General features: G+C 41.4%; 2 protein-coding genes across 5 annotated transcripts in view; one reads left to right on the top strand and one right to left on the bottom strand.

Annotated features, from left to right (window-relative positions):
• LOC105490399 (calpain 7) overlaps positions 1-9,735 on the top strand; it is a 46,992-nt gene extending 37,257 nt beyond the window's left edge. Inside the window, exons 17-21 of one of the 2 annotated variants that reach the window (XM_011755954.3) lie at positions 2,239-2,384; positions 3,466-3,528; positions 4,087-4,217; positions 8,378-8,470; positions 8,563-9,735. In XM_011755954.3, the coding sequence (XP_011754256.1) occupies positions 2,239-2,384; positions 3,466-3,528; positions 4,087-4,217; positions 8,378-8,470; positions 8,563-8,707 (578 nt within the window). In that variant the 3' untranslated portion in view covers positions 8,708-9,735. The remainder of the gene's footprint in view (positions 1-2,238; positions 2,385-3,465; positions 3,529-4,086; positions 4,218-8,377; positions 8,471-8,562) is intronic. The other variant, XM_011755955.3, reaches the window with a different exon arrangement.
• Positions 9,736-12,268: 2,533 nt separating this feature from the next.
• Positions 12,269-21,492, bottom strand: part of LOC105490400 (SH3 domain binding protein 5) — a 78,114-nt gene continuing 68,890 nt past the window's right edge. For 2 of the 3 annotated variants that reach the window (XM_011755958.3, XM_011755957.3), the window contains exons 5-9: positions 19,489-19,619; positions 17,093-17,135; positions 16,168-16,387; positions 14,201-14,461; positions 12,269-13,708 (exon numbers count right to left, since the gene is read on the bottom strand). In XM_011755958.3, the coding sequence (XP_011754260.1) occupies positions 13,491-13,708; positions 14,201-14,461; positions 16,168-16,387; positions 17,093-17,135; positions 19,489-19,619 (873 nt within the window). In that variant the 3' untranslated portion in view covers positions 12,269-13,490. The remainder of the gene's footprint in view (positions 13,709-14,200; positions 14,462-16,167; positions 16,388-17,092; positions 17,136-19,488; positions 19,620-21,492) is intronic. The other variant, XM_011755959.3, reaches the window with a different exon arrangement.

Below are 21,492 nucleotides of genomic sequence, written 5' to 3'. Positions count from 1 at the left end.
ACTGGCAGGGGTTCGGAGGGTCTTTGGCTTGTCATAATCAGGAAAATGGCGTTTCCTGGCTCCAAATGGAGATGCCAGTTAGGCTGTTGGATTTTTGAATCAAGTTCTGGAGTAAGGGTAGAGATACAGATAGGGGAGTCAGGAGCATATAGATGGAATTTGAAGATGGGACTGTATAAATCACCTGTGAAGAGACTGGTGGGTACAGAGATTAACACGCAGGATCTGACCTTGGACTCTCAGACACCTTGAGGTTGAGCAGAGGAAAAGGTACCACAAAAGAATTCGAACAGAGGGCCTGATGAAACAGTGAGGTTTCACATAACCAAAGCAAAGAACATTTTTCAGGAGAGAAAGAAAGGAAAACTGCATCTATTGATGTTTGAGAAATCAAATGAGATTAGGTGAGAGAAGAAACTATTGTGGGAACTAGATGATAAGAACTTATGAACACAAAGAAAGAAACAACAGACACTGAGGTCTACTTGAAGTAGGGGGAGGGTGGGAGGAAGGAGAAGAATAGAAAAGATAACTATTGGGTCCTGGCTTAATACCCAGGTGATGAAATAATATGTACAACAAACCCCCATGACACGTGTTTACCTTTGTAACAAACATTCACATGTACCCCTAAACCTAAAATAAAAATTAAAGAGAAGAAACTATTGGACTTAGCATTGTGGCAGTCATTGTTGACCTTGATAAGAACAGGCTTAGTGGAGAGGTGGAGATAGAAGACCAATTGGATTGGTTTTAAAAGAGACTATGATGTAAGGAAGCAATTGTTGACAGTTCTTGCAAGAAAGTTGTGCAGAGAAATGGGCAGTGATAGGAAGATGTGATCAGAAGTGGTTTAAGCCTTACTTTGTTTAATCATAGAGAAGTATGGCATTCTTCCCTATTACACTGTGTTGGTGGCAGGCACTGAGTCATACTAGTCAATATCCCTAGGTACTGGAATGGGCATGGCACATAGTCGGTCCAGTGACAACTGTCAAGTTACACTAGCCAAGCTTTCCTTTTTTTAAAATAATGCTCCATCTTATGTAGAGTGATTGTGCCTTTTCAGAATACTTTCATGTTTATCATTTTATTTTAATTAGAACACTCTGCAGTAAATAGGACAGGCCTTGTTCCCCATTTGACAGAAGAGTAAACTGAAACATGAAAAGATTAAAAACCTTGTTCAAGATCCACATATGTGCCAATTCTTTACTCTTCTCACTAGATCACACCACCCCTAATCATTAGAGACTTATGACTTATTTGAGATACTAAAATGTTTAGTTTTTCTGATAGGTCCCATTATAAATATTCAGCATTCCATCGATCTTAACATATAGTAATTGACATGCATAAAATTTTATTGTATCAGGCTTGACTGATGGGACTATCAAAGAAAAATAGGCAGCATTCTTTGTAATAACAAAATATTGAAAACAATCTGAATATCCAGATTTTCTTTTTTTTTTTTTTTTTTTTTTTTTGAATATCCAGATTTTCTAAACCAGTTGGGGTGTAGATAAAATGTCATATTCATGTGATGGAATATTATACAGGCAGTTATAAGAAATAAACTATCTGTGTAGAACAACATAGCTCTTTTTAAAATGTTGAGTGAAAAATGAAAGATATAAGACATACACTATTTTTTGATATATACACTTATACCAGAAACAGTTATTTGTTCATTCACTTTTAGGAGTGGGTACATTTGTATTCAAGTCTAAAAAGATGTTCACCAAATCCATCAGTAGAGGGGAATAAGATAAGGGTCATAGTTAAAAGAGACATTGTTTTATGAAAAAGCTAGAATGACCAAAAAAAAAGTTAATTTAAACCTGAGTAGTGGGGAATATATATTTTTACATACTTCTTTGTATTATTTTTAATTTCATCTCAAAAGAAAAAAAAATCCTGAGTTTAAAATCCTCTATGGGAGAAAAATGCAACATAGAACAAATAGTAGGAATTACTGAAATGCAACACAGAGCAAATAGCAAGTACTGTTATATCTCATTGAAAGTATTCAAAAAGATTATTTTTGCTTATTAGGAACTGTTTAATTTTAAAGGTTTTAAGTGAAATTATAATTCACTAATATCATTATGTTTTAAGGAGAGAATCAGTTAAGGAGATGTCCATCCAAGTAATTATTTTTCCTACATCAACCATAAAACTTCAAAAACTAAAGAAAGAAAAGTCTCCTTTTCTCTAAGCCTACTTGTTTGTTTGCAGCTGACCCACCTCCATACATTGATGGAATTCGAATTAACAGCCCTCATTATTTGACTAAGATAAAGCTGACCACACCTGGCACCCATACCTTTACATTAGTGGTTTCTCAATATGAAAAACAGAACACAATCCATTACACAGTTCGGGTAAGTAAAACCAACACACAGTGACAAAACACAGTAATATAAAGACGTAATGTGCTCCGCTTTGTAAGTGGGATTATCTGGAGAAAATTTATTTCTGAAAATGTATTGCTCTCTATTTTTGTGCTTATTTTAATAGTAAATTACGCCTTCTGTAGAAAATAATACATTTGAAAAGAAATGTTTTTATTCTGAAAGAACATTTTTATTTTCATAGTAATAGTTTAGCCCCACGGTAATATAGTATGTTGGACTAATACATTTCTTTTTCTTTCTTTTTTATTTTATTTTTTTTTTTTTTTGAGACAGAGTCTTGCTCTGTCACCCAGGCTGGAGTGAGTGCATTAGTGCAATCTCAGCTCACTGCAGCCTCCACCTCCCGGGCTCAAGTAATTCTCCTGCCTCAGCCTCCTGGGTAGCTGGGACTACAGGTGCTGCCACCACGCCCAACTATTGTATTTTTTGTAGAGATGGGATGTCACCATGTTGGCCAGGCTGATCTCGAACTCCTAACCTCAAGTGATTCACCCACCTTGGCCTCCCAAAGTGCTGGGATTACTGGTGTCAGCCACTGCACCCAGCCAATACATTTCATTTTAAAGCAAGCAATAAAAACTTATTTAGCCTGTTTAATATTTGTATTGACTTGAAGAAGACTTTGAACTTAGTGAAAGAGAATCAGTCACTAGAAACATACTGCTCTGATCTAGTTGGGAAGGTCATTGTAATTTTCTTCTATATAGATTTGTTTGCTCTAGATAAGCAGCTCAATTTGAGTAGATTTTTAGTGATGAAAGGGACATTGGGAGCTGCTGCCACTGCTTCATTTTTCAGATGCAGAAACCACGGCCTGGAAAAATTGTAATTTGTCCTGAGTCATACACAGTTAGTAGCAAAGAAAGCCAAGACCACACCCCTAGCTTCTCAGTTCCCAGCTCATTAAACCTGACCTGATACTAGGCTGCCTGTAGAATCATGACTTGTATATGCCAACTGATTTTTTTAGTCTTCCAGTATATTCATGTATCACTTTGATGTTCTTGTAAGTGTAAAATTTATCAATACAGTCTTTTTTTTAATCTAGGTATATTCAGCATGCAGTTTTACTTTTTCAAAGATTCCTTCACCATACACCTTATCAAAACGGGTGAGAAGATTCATTTGGTTGTAATCTCAGCATTCTTTTAGAATTTTTAAATTCGCTTTCCCATTTCTCTCATTTTATTCTTTATATTTAGCAATTTATTATGAAATAAAGACATTCTAAGGCTTCACAGGAATATATGGGAAACGTAAGTGGCCTTCAATTTGGGTCGGAATACAAGATCTTCAGTGAGCAACGTCTGTGAAAAGAAAATTCAGAGAAAGAAGATGAATGCAAACTTTGGTTGTTAGAGAAGGCTGTGTGGATGAACCTTAAAAGTAGAATTTGAGATTAACTGCAGGGTAGGCTAGATGTGTAGAGGAAGATTCTATGGAAAATGCCTTGTAGAAAGAACAACTTGATTAGCGGCTAAGAGATGAAAATAGGGATTAGTGTAACAAAGCAGCCTGGCTGTCACCAGCAAATAAAGATGGGGGAGAGGAGTTGGAGCCACAGAGTAGGAAATTGCCCTTTTTTTTTTTTTTTTTGGAGATGGAGTTTTGTCTTCAAGTGGAATTGAAGAATGAAATTTTGTTAACACTGAAACTTTGTTTTTATTAGATTAATGGAAAGTGGAGTGGTCAGAGTGCTGGGGGATGTGGAAATTTCCAAGAGACTCACAAAAATAACCCCATCTACCAATTCCATATAGAAAAGACTGGGCCATTACTGATTGAGCTACGAGGACCAAGGTTTGTGATGAGTAACTTTCTTAAATTAATGATGTTCTATTAAAAATGAACATAGTGTAACAAAAAAGTTTAAAAACCTAAGCATATATGGACATTGGATTTATAACAATGGCGTTATAATGGAGTGAGGAAAGGACAGTCTTTTCAATAAATGGTATGGAATAATTGAGTATCCATGTGTAAAAAGGGCAATTAGAACCCTGTTTCACATAAAATTCCAGGTGGATTACAAACCTAAATGTGAAAGGCAAAACAATACAGCATCTAGACAATAATGCAGGAAATGTTTTAACCTCAAGAAAGGAAAGATTTCTTAAGACAAAGAGCATGTTAAAATATTTGTAAATATGCTACTTTGATAAGAAAAAAATCTGCAGTTTTTAAAAAATAAAAACATGTCATAAAGGGGGCAATCCAGATGGCCAGTAAACCATTGTAATAGCCAGAAATTGGAAACAAATGTTCATTGACATTTACGATTATAATATAGTCATACAATAGAGTCCTGATATAACAATGGAAATAAATTACAGCTATACACAACATAACGGATAAGTCATAATGGATACGTCTTAAAAGCCATATGTACAGAATATATACCATGTGATTCTACTTCCGTGAAGTCAAGAACAGGCAAAACTAAAAGACTGTCATTTAAGGATGCACACTAAGGTTGTAAAACTATAAAGCAGAGTGAGAGAGTTAGTACTATAAAAGCTCTGTGAGGGGACAGGAGTTGCAGTTAGGAATATACAGGGAATTCTGTGGTGCTGAGAGGATTTGTTGATCTGGGTGGTGGTTACCCAGGAAAGGACAGTCTTTTCAATAAATGGTATGGACAGCCAACAGACACATGAAAAAATGCTCATCATCACTGGCCATCAGAGAAATGCAAATCAAAACCACAATGAGATACCATCTCACACCAGTTAGAATGGCGATCATTAAAAAGTCAGGAAACAACAGGTGCTGGAGAGGATGTGGAGAAATAGGAACACTTTTACACTGTTGGTGGGATTGTAAACTAGTTCAACCATTATGGAAAACAGTATGGCGATACCTCAAGGATCTAGAACTAGATATACCATATGACCCAGCCATCCCATTACTGGGTATATACCCAAAGGATTATAAATTATGCTGCTATAAAGACACATGCACACGTATGTTTATTGCGGCACTATTCACAATAGCAAAGACTTGGAATCAACCCAAATGTCCATCAGTGACAGATTGGATTAAGAAAATGTGGCACATATATACCATGGAATACTATGCAGCCATAAAAAAGGATGAGTTTGTGTCCTTTGTAGGGACATGGATGCAGCTGGAAACCATCATTCTTAGCAAACTATCACAAGAACAGAAAACCAAACACCACATGTTCTCACTCATAGGTGGGAACTGAACAATGAGATCACTTGGACTCAGGAAGGGGAACATCACACACCGGGGCCTATCATGGGGAGGGGGGAGGGGGGAGGGATTGCATTGGGAGTTATACCTGATGTAAATGACGAGTTGATGGGTGCTGACGAGTTGATGGGTGCAGCACACCAACATGGCACAAGTATACATATGTAACAAACCTGCACGTTATGCACATGTACCCTAGAACTTAAAGTATAATAATAATAAATTTAAAAAAAAAAAAGGGAAGTAGATGGACATACATCATAATGCTATCATTGACTTTTTACTTAATTATACTATATACATCAAAAAAATAAATAAATAAATGGTATGTAATAATTGAGTATCCACGTGTAAAAAGGGTAATTAGAACCCTGTTTCACATCAATTTGCAGGGAGGAGACAGATGGGGAAGCTGAGGCGTTTATTCACTTTGCAAATGATTTATTAAGCTGTATACATGTTTTACTTAAGTGTTATATTTCATAGTTTTAAAAGGTTTAAAAAACATAGAGAATACAGCCTGGGCATGGTGGCTCACACCTGTAATCCCAGCACTTTGGAAGGCCAAGACAGGAGGATTGAGTTCAGGAGTTCAAGACCAGCCTGAGCAACATGGCAAGACCTCATTTCTGCAAAAATTTTTTGAAAAATTTAGCCAGGCATGGTGGCATGTGCTTGTATAATCCCAGCTACTTGAGAGGCTGAGGTGGAAGGATGGCTTGAGCCCAGGAGGCAGAGGTTGCAGTGATCCCAGATGATGCGATGCCACTGCACTCCAGCCTGGTTGACAGAGCAAGACCCTGTCTCATACAACAACCACCAAAAAAAAAAAAAAAAACCAATACAAATAAAAACAAAACTACCTTCTAAATAGGATTGGGCTTAATTTTGCTTTTCTTACAAACTAATCCAGCAGCAGTTAATAACCCAAAATATGAAGATAGAATTAAACTGTTTTTCCACAAGAAAGTCATTTTAAAAACCCCTACCAGTTTGATAGGTGAAATAGGTAAATAAACCTACTTGCTCTTTTGTACTTAATTTCTAGATGGATTGAACATGTAACAATGTTTGTTACAATATTGTTTATTTATTGCCTATTCATGTTTCTTGCCCATAGAGTTATCTTTTTTTTTAATTGTAAGCATGAATAAGATAAGGGTATTAACTCCTTCACATATTTGCAGATATTTTTCTCAGATTGTCATTTTTCTCCCACATAGAAAAGCATTTCATTTTAAAATAATGAAATCTGTCTTCTGGTTTCCTTTTGCTGTGGACAGGAACTTTCACCACATTATCAAATTAATTTTCACCATATTCTGATTATTTTATGGTTTAATTTTTTTGCATTTAAAAAATTCATATGAATATATTTTTATATTTGGTATAAAATACAATTTAACAGTTTTTTTCTAAATTTTGTGTTACCTCATCACCATCTAAATGAATCTTTCTTTACTGATTTGGGATGCCATGTTTATCGTATGCTAAATACTTCTGTAAATTCAGATTTTGTTTCAGGGCTTCCTTTCCCATAGGCCTTCCCATTTGTTACAATAACAATTTTTTTCTTTCTTTTTTTTTTTTTTTTGAGACAGAGTCTCACTCTGTCACCAGGCTGGAGTGCAGTGGTGCAATCTTGGCTCACTGCAACGTCCGCCTGCTGGGTTCAAGCGATTCTCCTGCCTCAGCCTCCCAAGTAGCTGAGACTACAGGTGCGCACCACCATGCCCAGCTAATTTTTGTATTTTTGGTAGAGATGGGATTTCACTGTGTTGGCCAGGATGGTCTTGATCTCTTGACCTTGTGATCCACCCACCTCTGCCTCCCAAAGTGCTGGGATTACAGGCGTGAGCCACCACGCCCAGCCAATGACAATATTTTTAATTATTCCCTGTGGCCAGGCACAGTGGCTCAAGGCTGTAATCCCAGCACTTTGGGAGGCCAAGGCAGGAGGATAGCTTGAGCCCAGAAATTCCAGACCAGCCTGGGCAGCATAAGGCGACCCCCTGTCTCCAAAAAAAAAAATTTAAGAAATTAGCCAGATATGGTGGTACATACCCATAGTCCCAGGTCCTGAGGAGGCTAAGGTGGGAGAATCGCAAGTCCAGGAGGGCAAGGCTGCAGTGAGCCATGATTGCTCCACTGTACTCCAGCGTGGGTGACAGTGAGACCCTGTCTCAGGAAAAAAAAAAAAAAAAAGGTCGGGTGCAGTGGCTCACGCCTGTAAACCCAGTATTTTGGAAGGCTGAGGCTGGCGGATCAACTGAGGTCAAGTTTGAGACCAGCCTGGCCAACATGATGAAACTCTGTCACTATTAAAAATACAAAAAAATTTAGCCAGGTGCAGTGGCATACCCCTGTAGTCCCAGCTACTCAGAAGGCTGAGGCAGGAGAATCACTTGAACCCAGGAGGCGGAGGTTGCAGTGAGCCAAGATCGCGCCTCTGCACTCCAGCCTGGGCAGCAGAGCGAGACTCCGTCTCAAAAAAATAAAATATTTCCCGGGGAGCCCATGGTAAAAATACAGTCTCTCTTAAAGTAAGTTTAATCCAGTGTTAATTTTTAAGGCTTCAACTGAAATATATAAATGGTGTGTTACATGATCACAAATAGAGTGCATGTGTTTCTACTGAAACTTCAGAAACATAATATGACATCGACACTTCAGATATAGTTATTTTAAATCACATGCTTGAGACTATATATTAATACAGTAATTCTGTTCATTTTAAATGCTAGGCAATATAGCGTTGGATTTGAGGTTGTAACCGTTTCTACTGTAGGAGATCCTGGTCCCCATGGCTTTCTGAGGAAATCTAGTGGTGACTATAGGTAATGTTGGCATTTTTGTTGTATCTATTTTATACTTTACTTTTTGTGGCATCATCTTCTATAAACTTTATTCTCATTTTCTCTAAATATAGGTGTGGGTTTTGCTACCTGGAATTAGAAAATATACCTTCTGGGATCTTCAATATCATTCCTAGCACCTTTTTGCCTAAACAAGAAGGACCTTTCTTCTTGGACTTTAATAGCATTATCCCCATCAAGATCACACAACTTCAGTGATGGAGAAATCTCGTTACTGGCTTTTATACTTAACCAAACATCAGTTCTTCAAATAAGGACACAAATCTTCAGGACAGTAAGCAGAACAATCAGAATGAAATTAAATATCTAAAAACACATTACAGTGGTATCTGGTGCTTGTCAGGGTGTTTGGTAAGAACTGTATATAGTCAGAATTACCTAAATCACCTAGAGGTACCGTTTACATGGTTTTGTGTATATAGAGTTGGCTAGCATTTTAGGGGCCATTTTGTATAAAAAGTGCATATGATTAAGATTAGACTTAGTCATCACTGTGAGATGCCTTTGCTAAGAGGATAAAGGAACTGAGACCAGATGAGAAAAAGGATATAGATTCCTTGAGTGGAATAGTGGGCTAGATTAATATACTGAAATATTTCCATTGTTTCCCTTTTTTGCAGAGCATGTGGACATTAAACCTGCTTGATTCTACTATACATCTTGGGCAACTAATTACCAAATGAATTGTGCCACCATAATTGATTTTAATTTTGCATTATTATTTTAAAATGTTGCCCAGTTATGAAAGAATAAAGCTTTTAAATATAGACTACCTTAGCATGAAGATGCTCATGCCTAAGAACAAAAATTGTTGAGATTATCTCCCATTCAATCATGTAGCAAGAACTTAGAGAAATTCGCTACTGCGGTTTTTATTTTTAAAAAATAGTAATTGAGATATTGAAGACATTACAATTTAGTTTGTATCGTCTTTTTTTAAATGGCTGTATCGTTCAGTGCTCTTGTGGCAGTGGCACTTTGAAGAAAATAGAGAATTTAATATATGGTGATTGGGATGTGTAGCATTCAGAAAAAGTGAATTGCCAAGATACTGGTGTCATGTAAATTCCCAGTTTACATAAAAACCCATCAGGATAGAATGATGCTCAATATTTTAAAATTCTAAAAATAGGGTGGGATTTTTCATTGTCTCTACTTTATAATTGTCAGAACTTATTTTGTATTGCTACTACCTTAAATTGAAATAAAATGTTTATACTTATGGATATTGCATAGTTTAACTTAGATTTATTCAAAGATTTCATCTGTCATGTTTCATGTAAATGACGATAGATTATTTGCATGAAAATATATATTTCAACAAAAATCTGTTCTTTTACAGAATAGTGGTAGATTATTACACTAATGAGATTTCATTTTGGTAAATACTTCATGCTTTCAGTTTTAGCCTATTAATTTTAGGTGGACTAATTTAACTAGTTTTCTGTTACTCTTTAAAAAGAAAAAATCCAGAACATAAGAACTATATTATAAACACATGATTTGAACCTGTTGTGGTAAAGATCTTGTACAGGATGCAAACTGAAAACCTAATCCATCAAATGTATTAGAAGAGACCTATATATGAACAACTTAACTGTGGCACTGATATTTCTATGATAGAGCTCTAAAACATGCCACCAGTGTTTGAATAAGGGAAAGATTAATTTTGGCTGGACCAATATAAAAAATTGTACTTGAAGAATTGATACTTTAACTTGGACCTTGAAGGAAAGGCTTCAAAAGACAGACTACTGACCATTATTGAGTGTTTACTATGTACCCAATGTGTATATTTTCCTTTTTACTCTTCCCAATAGCTGAATAAAGTATAGATACTATTATTTGTACTTCTTACAATTGAGGAAAGAAGCCTAAGAGATTAAGGTATTTGCCCCAGGTTTACAAGCCTTCTTCCCTGAGCCCTGATTGACCTGCTGTGTGTGTCTAATGACACCCACAGACACAGCCATCTAGTCGAGGGAGGGACAAGATCCAGACCTGTTATAGAGGGAGGAAAAACAATCCAGGCCCTTCAGAGGTTCTAAGTAACAGACAGACTAGTCAGGAGTTGTTAGAGAGGATGACTCAGGTTTCTAATTCAGCACATGGACAGATGCTCATAGCTTCACCGAAGGTAAGTTTTGACACATTAAATTGCCCAGAAAATCCAGATCTGGAATCAACGTGGCGTAGTAAGCAAGATCACCCAAAAAGTCAGGAGTCACATGTGAACTAAAGATGGTTAAGAACTGATTTGGGGGAAGCTTTTTAGAAAGTATTTCTAATTTTTAGAAAAAAATACATAGACTAACAGGAGATACAAGAAAACAAGGGGGTTGGAGGGGGATTTAAGAAGCCTAATGAACAGAATTCCCAGAAGAGTATAATTAAATGTCAAATGTGGTGGAGATAAAGAGGCCACAGTGACAGCAGTGGGGGCAGACTACGTAAAACTAGAGATTTGACTAGGTGATAGTGTGACAAGGGAGCCCTGGTCAAAAGGTGGTCTGCATCCCTTTCTGGTGTAGGAGACAGGTAGGCTGATGGGAAAGGGGATTGAGGCAGGAAACAAGAGAGAGTTTTAATGCCCAAATAAGGAATACTCTAGTGCTACTGACTGCCTAGGCTTTGTCTTTTGTAAAGACAAGGGAAAGAAAGCCCCAATGTTAGAAAATTCCATCCCACTTTCCTTCTCTGCAAGTACTTAGAAATTTCTAGTTATTAGATTGTATAACTTGACTCTGCCGTAAAAACTTTATCCTAGTTTGGGCTATTTTCCAGATGGTGTTTTTTCTAGGCGGAAAAAGAATTGCCTCAGTTGCAGGGAAGTTTTTGCTAATGGTAAGTCAAGCAAGTCTCAGTGTCTTTACTACAGGTTAAAGGGTGTGAGGAGATTTTATGAGAACTGAATGAACCCTGAAGGTCACTAGTCAAATTCAGGTATGCTGTTAAGTGTTCTTGTTTGAGACCAAATTACAAGACTGGCCAATTTTTGTATTCTTGGTAGAAACTGGGTTTCACCATGTTGCCCAGGCTGGTCTCAAACTCCTGGGCTCAAGTGATCCACCAACCTCAGCCTCCCAAAGTACTGTGATTACAGGCATGAACCCTCGGGCCTGGCCGGCTGTTTAATGTTCTTAAATAGCACAAGGGACTTCTATGAACTTTCCTAGATGAAATATTAACTTCTAGGTAAAACACCTTTTGATACTGCAAAGGGTTATTTCTGAAACTTAAACCTTATGATTGGCCAACCAAGAATTTTTCTCCACAGCATGCTTTAATAATGAAACGCAGATTAAGAGTCCAGCATTGTAACATTTCCACAGAGAAAGGATCCATCTGATTCTCAACTCTGAATGCACATTTGAATTCCCTCGGGGAGCTTTTAAAAGTAATGCCCAAGTGTACCCCCCAGTTAATTAAATAATTCTCTGGGGATGAGAGCTGACAGCAACACTTAAGCTTCCTAGGAGACTGCATGCAGTGTGCAGCCGAGGCCCACTCCTCCAGCTTCACCACCTCGTCTTTATTTTACTTATCTGCCACTGTGTTTCCTCACTGCCCGCAGCTTTAGTAGCAGCAAAAGTAGAATTCAAACCTTGGTAATCAAGGCTTAAATTATTACTATTCATGACCTTAATTGAAAATGATGACTGGTGAGCACAGCACTCCATGCTCTTCCTTATGGCAGAAGGGTTGCCTAGAAGATTTGGGCAATACTGGGAGTTATTTAAAGTCACAGAAAGTAGAAACTTTTCTCAAGCTGTTTTTATTACACTCAGTGTATTAAGACAAGTACAAAATAACCTTGTAATTAAGATACTGTATCAGTCAAAAAAGAAGTCACTATTGTATGAAGAGATTTACAAATGACTAAAATATACAGGCTGTGACAGAATTAACAGTTTGAAAGAGGGTTACTTTTTTCTTTTAGAAATGCTAAATTTTCTTAACAAGACAAAAATACAGTGCTCTAAATATGCATTACCATGAAAACATTAAAGAAAAGCAGTCTTAACACTTACTACTATTAACAGCCTTTGCCAACACATGCCTGCCTACTCCCTTTCCTAACTTTAAAGAACAGTTTCCTCTAAGGAATACTAGTGCAGCATAACCCTTAAATAATTTCATTTATTTTTAACGTTACAACCTACAGAGAAATTAACATCTTGTCAATCTAATAACAGTGGCAACCATTCTTCACATGCACTTCTCTTAGAATAAATCCCCTTGGCTGGCAGGATAAGGCTTATGCTGTAGAACCTTCTCCCCCACAGCCACAAATCCCCTTCTGTAAGTCCCTCCTACCCTCATCCCCCCCGGCATTCACCTTTCCCACCCCAAAAAGTGCAGCTCATGGTAGCCTTTCTCGAAAATGGTTTCAATGGGTATCCCAGAATACACGCTTTTTTAAAAGCCCCCCTCTGAACACCAGAGGCAGTGAACATGAATTGTGTTCTTGGATTTTTTTTTTTTTTAAGCCTCCACTGGGTCAAAAATATGTGCTCTTAATGCTTGAGTTTTTGCTTTGTGTGTGGGTTTTCTTTTTCGTTTAGATATCATGGAATAAAGTGGAGAGGACATCTCCATTTTCCCATACAAATTGAAGGGTGAGAAGAGAAAGAGAAGCAAGCTGTTGCCCCCACTTTGGCCTGGCTTCCCAGCCATCTTCCCAGCTCTGGTTCTCTCATAGGAACTAGTTATTGCTTCCACAATGCCATTACACGGAATGTTCCACAAAGGCTGTGAACCTGGTCACAGTCTACCCGCAGCAACAACTCTGCTCTGAAAAACCAGCCCAAGAGCTCTTACCCAGAAGAACAATCTTTAGCCCTCAAGGTCACTGAAACTTCATTAGAGCAGTTTAGAGTAGACGTGTAAGATTTGGCATATATTAAATGATTATTGGCACAATGTTCTCCAGTTCCATGTATAAATGTTGATATGCACATGGGCCAGGGCCCAGGATGAATCAGCCAATCTGCACCATTTTTATGTCAGCAATAATTCCATCTCTTCCCTTTGAGCACTGGAGGGAGAGCTGCTTCATCCGGTTCTCCAAGGCCTGGCCCTCGGGGGAGGTGTTGCTTTGGCTCTTACTGCTGCCACCACCGCCACTGCTATTGCTGAGGCCCCGGTTGTTGTTGGCTTTGTCACTTGTTTTATTCTCTGCCCCTTCTGCCCTGTCTCCTGTAGAAATACAAAGATTATCAAAAGTGAGTATTAACAATTCTAAGTCACTTGAGCGCAAACCAATCAGCTAACAGCCCTGTAGAATTCCCACTGTTGCCTACCGTGCCTATCAGAGAGGTTCTCAGTACATAGTCATTTACTGCTTTTATTGCTTGTGATGTTTTATATATTCCTTAGCTATAGAGATGAAATTTGCCACATGGACTTTATAGCTGAGAAACAAACCTCTCTGCTATGTGCTTGCCAAGGAGACTGTTCTGATGTGAGACACAGGACCTAAGCTCTACTTTATAGAAGCTGAGTGGAGCCAGGAGCTCCCCAGAACAGCACTTGGAAACAACCTCAGTGATCAATACTGACAACGCAACCACAGAGACCTGGTAATGCAGCATGGGGTCCCTGAGACCTGGCAGAGGTATGGAACGGCACAACAGTCAGGCTACAGAGGCAGTGCGGCATCTGGGACAGGGTGAGAAGGCTGCTACTCACCTCGTTCTACTTCACATTCAGGGGAGGAGGCCCCGCTGCATTCACTTCGAGGGCCCAACACTGGGAACATCATCCCAAACTCTGACAGGGACACAGGGCTGGGCAGATCCAGGCTGCCAGGCCTCACAACCGCAGGGAACTGGTCAGGCATCTCAGACGGGCTTGTTGGTCCTGAACTAAAGCTGGACACAGACTGGGTTTCCGAGTCATCTTCAGACACAAAGTTGCTACAGCTGTCATCTTCAAAGGCCTCCGAGGCCACTAAGTTGAGAGAGAACACCAGTCACATGGGTTCTGTCACCTCCTCAAATACCACAAGTGCTTGCTGCTGGCAGGCAGCTAGACACAGTATGGGGACTGCAGAATCTCTACCTCTGCCTAATGAAGGAATGTGACTTCCCAAGCCTGAATGGCCAGCCTCTAAAGCAGCTGGAAGAGAAGCAGCTGGCAGCTGGATCCCATGGATATTAAGCGCCCTTCCAATAACCTTATAACCCTGCCAAGACATCAGTGTCACCAGACATTACCTAAAAATGGAAAATTAATTCAGCCACAAATTAGGACCTTTACTCCACCTCCGTCCCCCAAACAGATCCTCATGTGCACAGGAAGAGGTTCTGGTCCTCTGTAACATATCCCAAACAAAGCCAGCTGGACTCAGGCTTCTTTCTTAGGGCAATAGAAGCAAGAGCTGCTAGAAGAAACAGGCCAGCATGGAGTATCTGCTGGGACCTTTGTTATCTTCCAGGTAACTTCTGATCTCATAAAGAACACACTCACAGTCTACCCACATCACCATTTTCTGCAAAAGAACAGAAATCCTTTACAATGCTCCGTAGCCACATTATTTGGTAGACCAAAATAACAAGGCGCAGACACATGTTATTCCCATGGTTTCAAAGCCTCTTTGGCCTTTAGCGGTTTTCCCTCAGCCTGCCCACAATCCCACTCCTTATTAGAACTTTCCCCTCTTCTCTTTAAAAACAGCCTTGTAGCATTCCGTAAAGGTTTCTTACAAATGATAAGTACTGTAATGTTGGGGACAGAAAATAGGCTCAGACCTGAATTGAATCCCTAACTCCAAGACTTGCTGTGTGACCTTGATCAAGTTACTTTAACCTCTGTAAGCGTCATGATCCTCTCCATGCAGGGTTTGAGATGATGTATATGTTAAAGTAACTCATACATAATAGTTGTTCAAATGATAGTTTCCTTTCCTTTACCTTGAACCTAGCACTTAAATAGTTGTTGAAGGAATTAAAGAACTCCTGAGGAAGGAGCTTGGGAAAGAGCCAACAGGGATTATTCCACAGGTAAGGAAAAGAAAGGAAGTGTGCAAAGACAGTGTTGGGTGGGTTTTCTTGATGAGCATGACAGACTTCAACCAAGTCAAACTTCTATCAGTTTTCCAGGGGGTGGCCCTGGGAAAAGAGGTCTCTATGATCAGATGCCAGTGAGAGCCACCATTTACTGAGTGCCTCTTGGGTGTCAGGATCTGAACCACCACCCTACACAATGCATAGTATACAGTAGATACCATCATGCTCTCCATTTTACAGGTGAAGAAACTGAAATACAGAGTTGGGCCCTTGCCCACATTATGCACTAGTAATGATGTAAAGGCAGATTTGAATCAAATCTGATTCCAGAGGTCCCTATCTTAGACAGCTCTTCTTTCCTGCAGGACTTCTCAGCCTTGAATGTTCTAATGTGTACTTTGACTTTCAAAGAGGAGTGAAGGTGTAATGTTCCCAATTTATTTGACCACAGAATCCTGACTTCGAGGAACACTTAGTACCATCTTGATGAACACAGTGTTCCATAAAACATGGGAAGCCACCAGAAACAGCCCTCAGGCCTGCCCAACTCTGAGACCTTTCAGTGATGGCCAGAGAAAGTGAGGACTCTGGGAAACAAATCACACAGTCTGGTATCTCCCCATGTACCCAGTGGAGCCCCTGACTTACCAGAAATGGCATCAGGCTCAGGTTTGCTCCCTGGCAGATCCTCCACAGATGTGCTGCTGCCCTCAGCCCCAACACCGCATCCCCGAGGCCCCATGGCACTGGAGCGCCGCCGCTCGTGGATCTCATCTGAGATCATCTCCAGGTTCTTCAGGGCCATCTTGTATTCGCCTTTTGCCAAGGTCAATTTGGCCTGCAGGTCGTCCACAGTCTTTTTCAGTTGCTGGTCGAGAGAACAGGAGACTAAGTGAAGACTACCCTGTTAGCCTTAAGATGCTTTCTGAATGACAGGTTCAAGTACATTTTCTGCCCATCATTCTACTTCAAGGAATGTTCGAAGACATGACTGAAGACCTGATTACCATTATAACTGCTATTCATTCACCAGACAAAATCAGCCACTACCATCCCCAGATACCATCCAGGTGACAAGCTCTGATACCCCACAACTCTCACTGGTGGAATAAACCCCCATCAGGGAAGCAAAAATGGGCAAACACACCCAAGTCCCACAGTCTAGACATCTGGTTCCCAGTACAGTGGTTCTCGAACTTGCATCAAAATCCCCTTGAGTGTTAAGACTCAGCTCACTGGACTCCAACCTCTGAGTTTCTGATTCAATCTGTCTAGAGTGGGACCTGGTCTATCAGGTCTCCAGGTGATAGTGATGCTGCTAGTCCTAAGAGCATGCTGTGAGAACCACTGGCCTCGTACAACAGAGAAAGTGACTGAACAGCAGTTACAGAGGTTCAGAGACGAATGAAGACCCAACCAAGACAATTTTGAGGTCTGAAAACTCAGTAAAGCATGTGTCTCTCCACTTTCCCCTTATAGCAAGTGGCCCATTTGATATTCTGCTGCCCCAGAAAAGTGAAGCTTTGAGTGTAGAAAAATCCCATCAGTGACAAAAGCCCAAAGCTACACATACCTCAAGCTGCACGTAGTACTTTGCCTTGAGTTCAAAATAAGGCCTGCAGAAGACAGGAAGGAAAACCATCAGAGTAATATAATACAGTAACCACAGTCAACTCCACAAGATGAAAAAGAGGCATCAGCTACCACTGGCCAGGTCATCCTTCCAATATTTAGTAAATTCTAACAAGGCCATGACATGTGAGTGATGCTCCTAGCTTTGGAGACTGATTGACAGACACCAGATAGAACAACTGGGCTCACCCAGTGCTATACTGACAGGAGGCCCATCTCAAGACACGGGGAAGCCACACACACATATCTTGGGGACTCTGCAACCTAGGTCATATTCCTCCTGTGTGGGAAGGCTGTTCAGGGCCACACGGGTTATACCCAGCAGTAAGGGTGGCCTGGATCTACTCTCCTAACGAAGTTGATTCCCCAGGGATGAAAAGCAGATGAGGCTGGAGAAGGGCTGCTTAAACCTTCTCCTCTACTGAAGTCAACTGGGGAAGAGAGAGAAGCACCACACCTCCCTCACAGCACAGCAAGGCCACCACTAGGAGGGGGTCTCAGGTTGGTCCTCCTGAACCTGTCCAAAGACTGGAGTTGTTAGTTGGCCAACTCAGCCACATAATGGGCACAAGAAATGCCAGTATTCTAGCAGTTCCCTTGGTTCTGGATCAGCCAAAAGAGCTTGGCTCTTTTTTAGGAACTTTGGTGCCTGAACATTAAGAGTAGATCATTGCTTTATTCTTGAGCTGTTCAGCCTCCATGAAGCTCTCAAGTCCTGCATCCTGAGGATCCAGATGGATGACAAGGACACAGGACTGCCATTGGTAGGTATGAAAATCCTGAAACTTGGGGAGAGAGTGGGGTGTATAAGTTCTCTCGTGACCAAAAGGAGCAGACAGGAGCACAAGGTGAGGAGTATGTGTGTGAATGGGCATCGGAGGGCACAGGGAAGATGTCCCAGCAAAAGCAACACGAGCATCCATGCAAGGGAGTGTGGCTGGAAACTCAGGGTGGGCATGGAGGTGGCCTGGAAGCCACTCCATGGAATGCACAGATGTATATTTTATCCTTTGGGCAGACAGGAGCCGCCCAAGACTATGATCTGTCCCTATACTCTTCTTGGAGTCTGAGAAGGCTGGCAAAGTACAATCACAAGATTTATTTTCTTAAACAGGTTAATGGATGATATGTGATGTGTGTGCAGTGGGAGTTAGTGGTCTTTTGAGAAAAGACCCACCATATTCACAACAAAGGAAGCAGCATCAAAGGCTGCTCCTCAACCTTCTTGGGTGTTGCCATATGGATGATGCCTGGGCTTGCCCAGAGCAGGCACAGGTCCTACAGCAACCCTTACCACCTCGTGCCTCCCCTGCAGAAAAATGCCGTATACACGTCTGCTACTTAGCTCTCAAGAGATCAGCCCCTGACACACCAAAAACCAAACCAAAACAAAAACACACTAGTCAATTAAGTGCAATAATAAATGGTTAAATGCTATTCCTCTGCACGTATGTGTACATATGTATGTTGGAAGAGTGTGAGCAGAAACCAAAGAAAAGTCAAGCCTGGAAGAAGGTACTGGGGAGTAGTACAGAGCCTAGGAGGACCAGACTCTTCCTTGCCCCCCTCTCTTCCTCACTGAATTGTCACCATTCCCTCACTTGCATGAGAACTGGGCATCTGCCAAGCTTCCAACTGCCCGGCCCCTCCTGGCTGGGGCTGTGACCATGCCTGGAAGACAGGCCTTCAGTAGCCCTGCACAGCCCGCTCTGGGTCTACCTTTGGCTGTTAAGTCTAGGTCATCATAAGTCGTCCTCCTTTTGCTAGGAGGCCCAGGAACTGGGAATGAAGCGGGGGCTTGTCCCCAAGAGAGGGTACACAGTTGTGCCTGCCCACCATTATCAATGTTGTATAAAAACATACAGGGCTGTAGTGAGAAGAGATTGGGGGGAAAAAAAAATACTAAAGCCAGTCTTATAGCATTTTATCAGCTCTTGATCACAGGAAACATGCATTGTGAACACAGCTCATCCCTATTACACTGACAGATAAATTGAGGGATAGGGCCTTGTCCACACTATCAACCACAGACCCAAGGGTACAGCGTGAATTTACCAAATCCCAGCCAGTGGGCCATTTAATAATGTGCCTTTGAAATTCCTTTTTCTGTGTTTCCTAACTCAATCATATCTAGAGCAGCCCACCCCTTAGCATCCTCTGCCTCGGGGGGTCATAGAATATTAGGGGGCAAGAGAGCCTGAGCAGGGGCTCTGGTGAGGCCCCAGGGTCTACATCAAAGGACTACTCAGGGTGGTCCTTGAGTGCGTGACATACAAAAGGCTGAGCAGATGCAGACGGATAGCCGCACGGCCCAGGGAAGGCCGTGTCCAGACTTACTTGGACTTGTTGATGGCTCTTTTGAGTTTCTTCTCCAATTGTCGCATGCGGCCCATGGCGGCGTTGTACCTGGCTGCTGTCTCCTTATGCACCAGCTCGCTCCTGGTCTTGGTCTGCTCCGCCTCCATGACCTTCAAACAACAGCAGAGTTCAGCCCAGTCCAGCCCAGAACAGCCCCTGCTTGGAATATTACATCATTTTTCAAAAAATGTTCTTTGGCCGGGTGTGGTGACTCACACGTGTAATCCCAGCACTTTGGGAGGCCAAGGTGGGTGGATCACGAGGTCAGGAGATCAGGACCATCCTAGTCAACCTGGTGAAACCCATCGCTACTAAAAATACAAAAATCAGCTAGGCCTGGTGGAGTGCTCCTGTAGTCCCTGCTACTCAGGAGGCTAAGGCAGAAGAATCACTTGAACCCGGAGGCGGAGGGTGCAGTGAGCTATCATGCCACTGCACCTGGGCGACAGAGACTGTCTCAAAAATAAAAATACTCTGGGCAGTGCGCAGTGGCTCACGCCTGTAATCATAGCCCTTTGGCAGGCTGAGGCGGGTGGATCACCTGAGGTCAGGAGTTTGAGACCAGCCTGGCCAACATGGTGAAACCCCGTCTCTACTAAAAATACAAAAATTAGCTGGGCATGGTGGCGTGTGCCTGTAGTCCCAGCTCCTTGAAAGGCTGAGGCAGGAGAATCACTTGAACCCAGGAGATGAAGGTTGCAGTGAGCCGAGATGGCGCCACTGCACTCCATCCTGGGCGACAGAGCAAGACTCTTATCTCAAAATATATATATACATATAAATATCGATATCTATATCTAGATATATATTTGAGCAAATCAGTGGTCAGACTAAGAATAAACCAGCTTCCCAATAGTGGTTTTCTTTTCCTAGTGATCTATTTTGAAAAGATCTTGTGAGGCAAGATTAAATAGCTAAATTGGCTGTGGCAATGACTGAGAAAATGGAAAAACAAAAAAAATTTTGAACTATTTTCTTTTCTTTCTTTTTTTTTTTTTTTTTTTGAGACAGAGTCTCGCTTAGTCGCCCAGGCTGGAGTGCAATGGCGCGATCTCGGCTCACTGCAAGCTCCGCCTCCCGGGTTCACGCCATTCTCCTGCCTCAGCCTCCCGAGTAGCTGGGACTACAGGCGCCCGCCGCCTCGCCCGGCTAGTTTTTTGCATTTTTAGTAGAGACGGGGTTTCACCGTGTTAGCCAGGATGTTCTCGATCTCCTGACCTCGTGATCCGCCCGCCTCGGCCTCCCAAAGTGCTGGGATTACAGGCGTGAGCCACCGCGCCCGGCCTGAACTATTTTCTGATTCAACAGATGTCCACTTTCTTAGGTTCCTGGATCTAAGTAGCCACCTAGAGCTCCTCCCGTTCACACCTTGGGGCAGGGGCCTGATGGGCAGGCAAATGGCCAGACAGCAGCAGTGGGAACCTGAGACGGGGAACCTAATGAGGAGACCACCAAAACCAAGAACTAGCAAACCAGGCACGACGGCACTCAAGCCAGCAAAGCAGCCATGACTTCCGTTGTTTGGTCCTTTCCCAAATATTCTAAACTAGTTGGCTGTGCACAGAAGAACTCAGGATCCAGAAGGGGCAAACTTTACATTTAAGCAATTAAAACCCAGTCATTCACATCAGATTTTGAGGTACACAAACATTTGTGAGCAGAAGACGAGTCAGAGTTCTGGTGGGAAATTCTGGTGGGAACACTGTTAAGTCTGTTGAAAAAAATGAGTTACAAAACCAATACTCAAGGGCCCTCAATGGCCAAAAAAAAAAAAAAAAAAAAAAAAAAGCAGCTCACAGGCCCAGTCCCACAGACATGGGCAATGTTAGTTCTCTCCTTGCTTACCTAAAGAAAAACACCAGAACAAGGCCTGCCTTGAAGAAAGGAGGGAAACAAACCGCAGTTCAGGCCACATAAGCAGCTTGCGATTTCTTTCCCGGTCTTCTTCCTACCACTCCCAGTGTTATAAAATAAACCAGAGAG

The sequence above is a fragment of the Macaca nemestrina genome, chromosome 2, assembly GCF_043159975.1.
Source record: "Macaca nemestrina isolate mMacNem1 chromosome 2, mMacNem.hap1, whole genome shotgun sequence".
In the NCBI taxonomy this organism is placed as follows: Eukaryota; Metazoa; Chordata; class Mammalia; order Primates; family Cercopithecidae; genus Macaca; species Macaca nemestrina.
The sequence above is the reverse complement of the archived record's forward strand: the minus strand, read 5'-3'. Positions and strand labels throughout refer to the sequence as shown.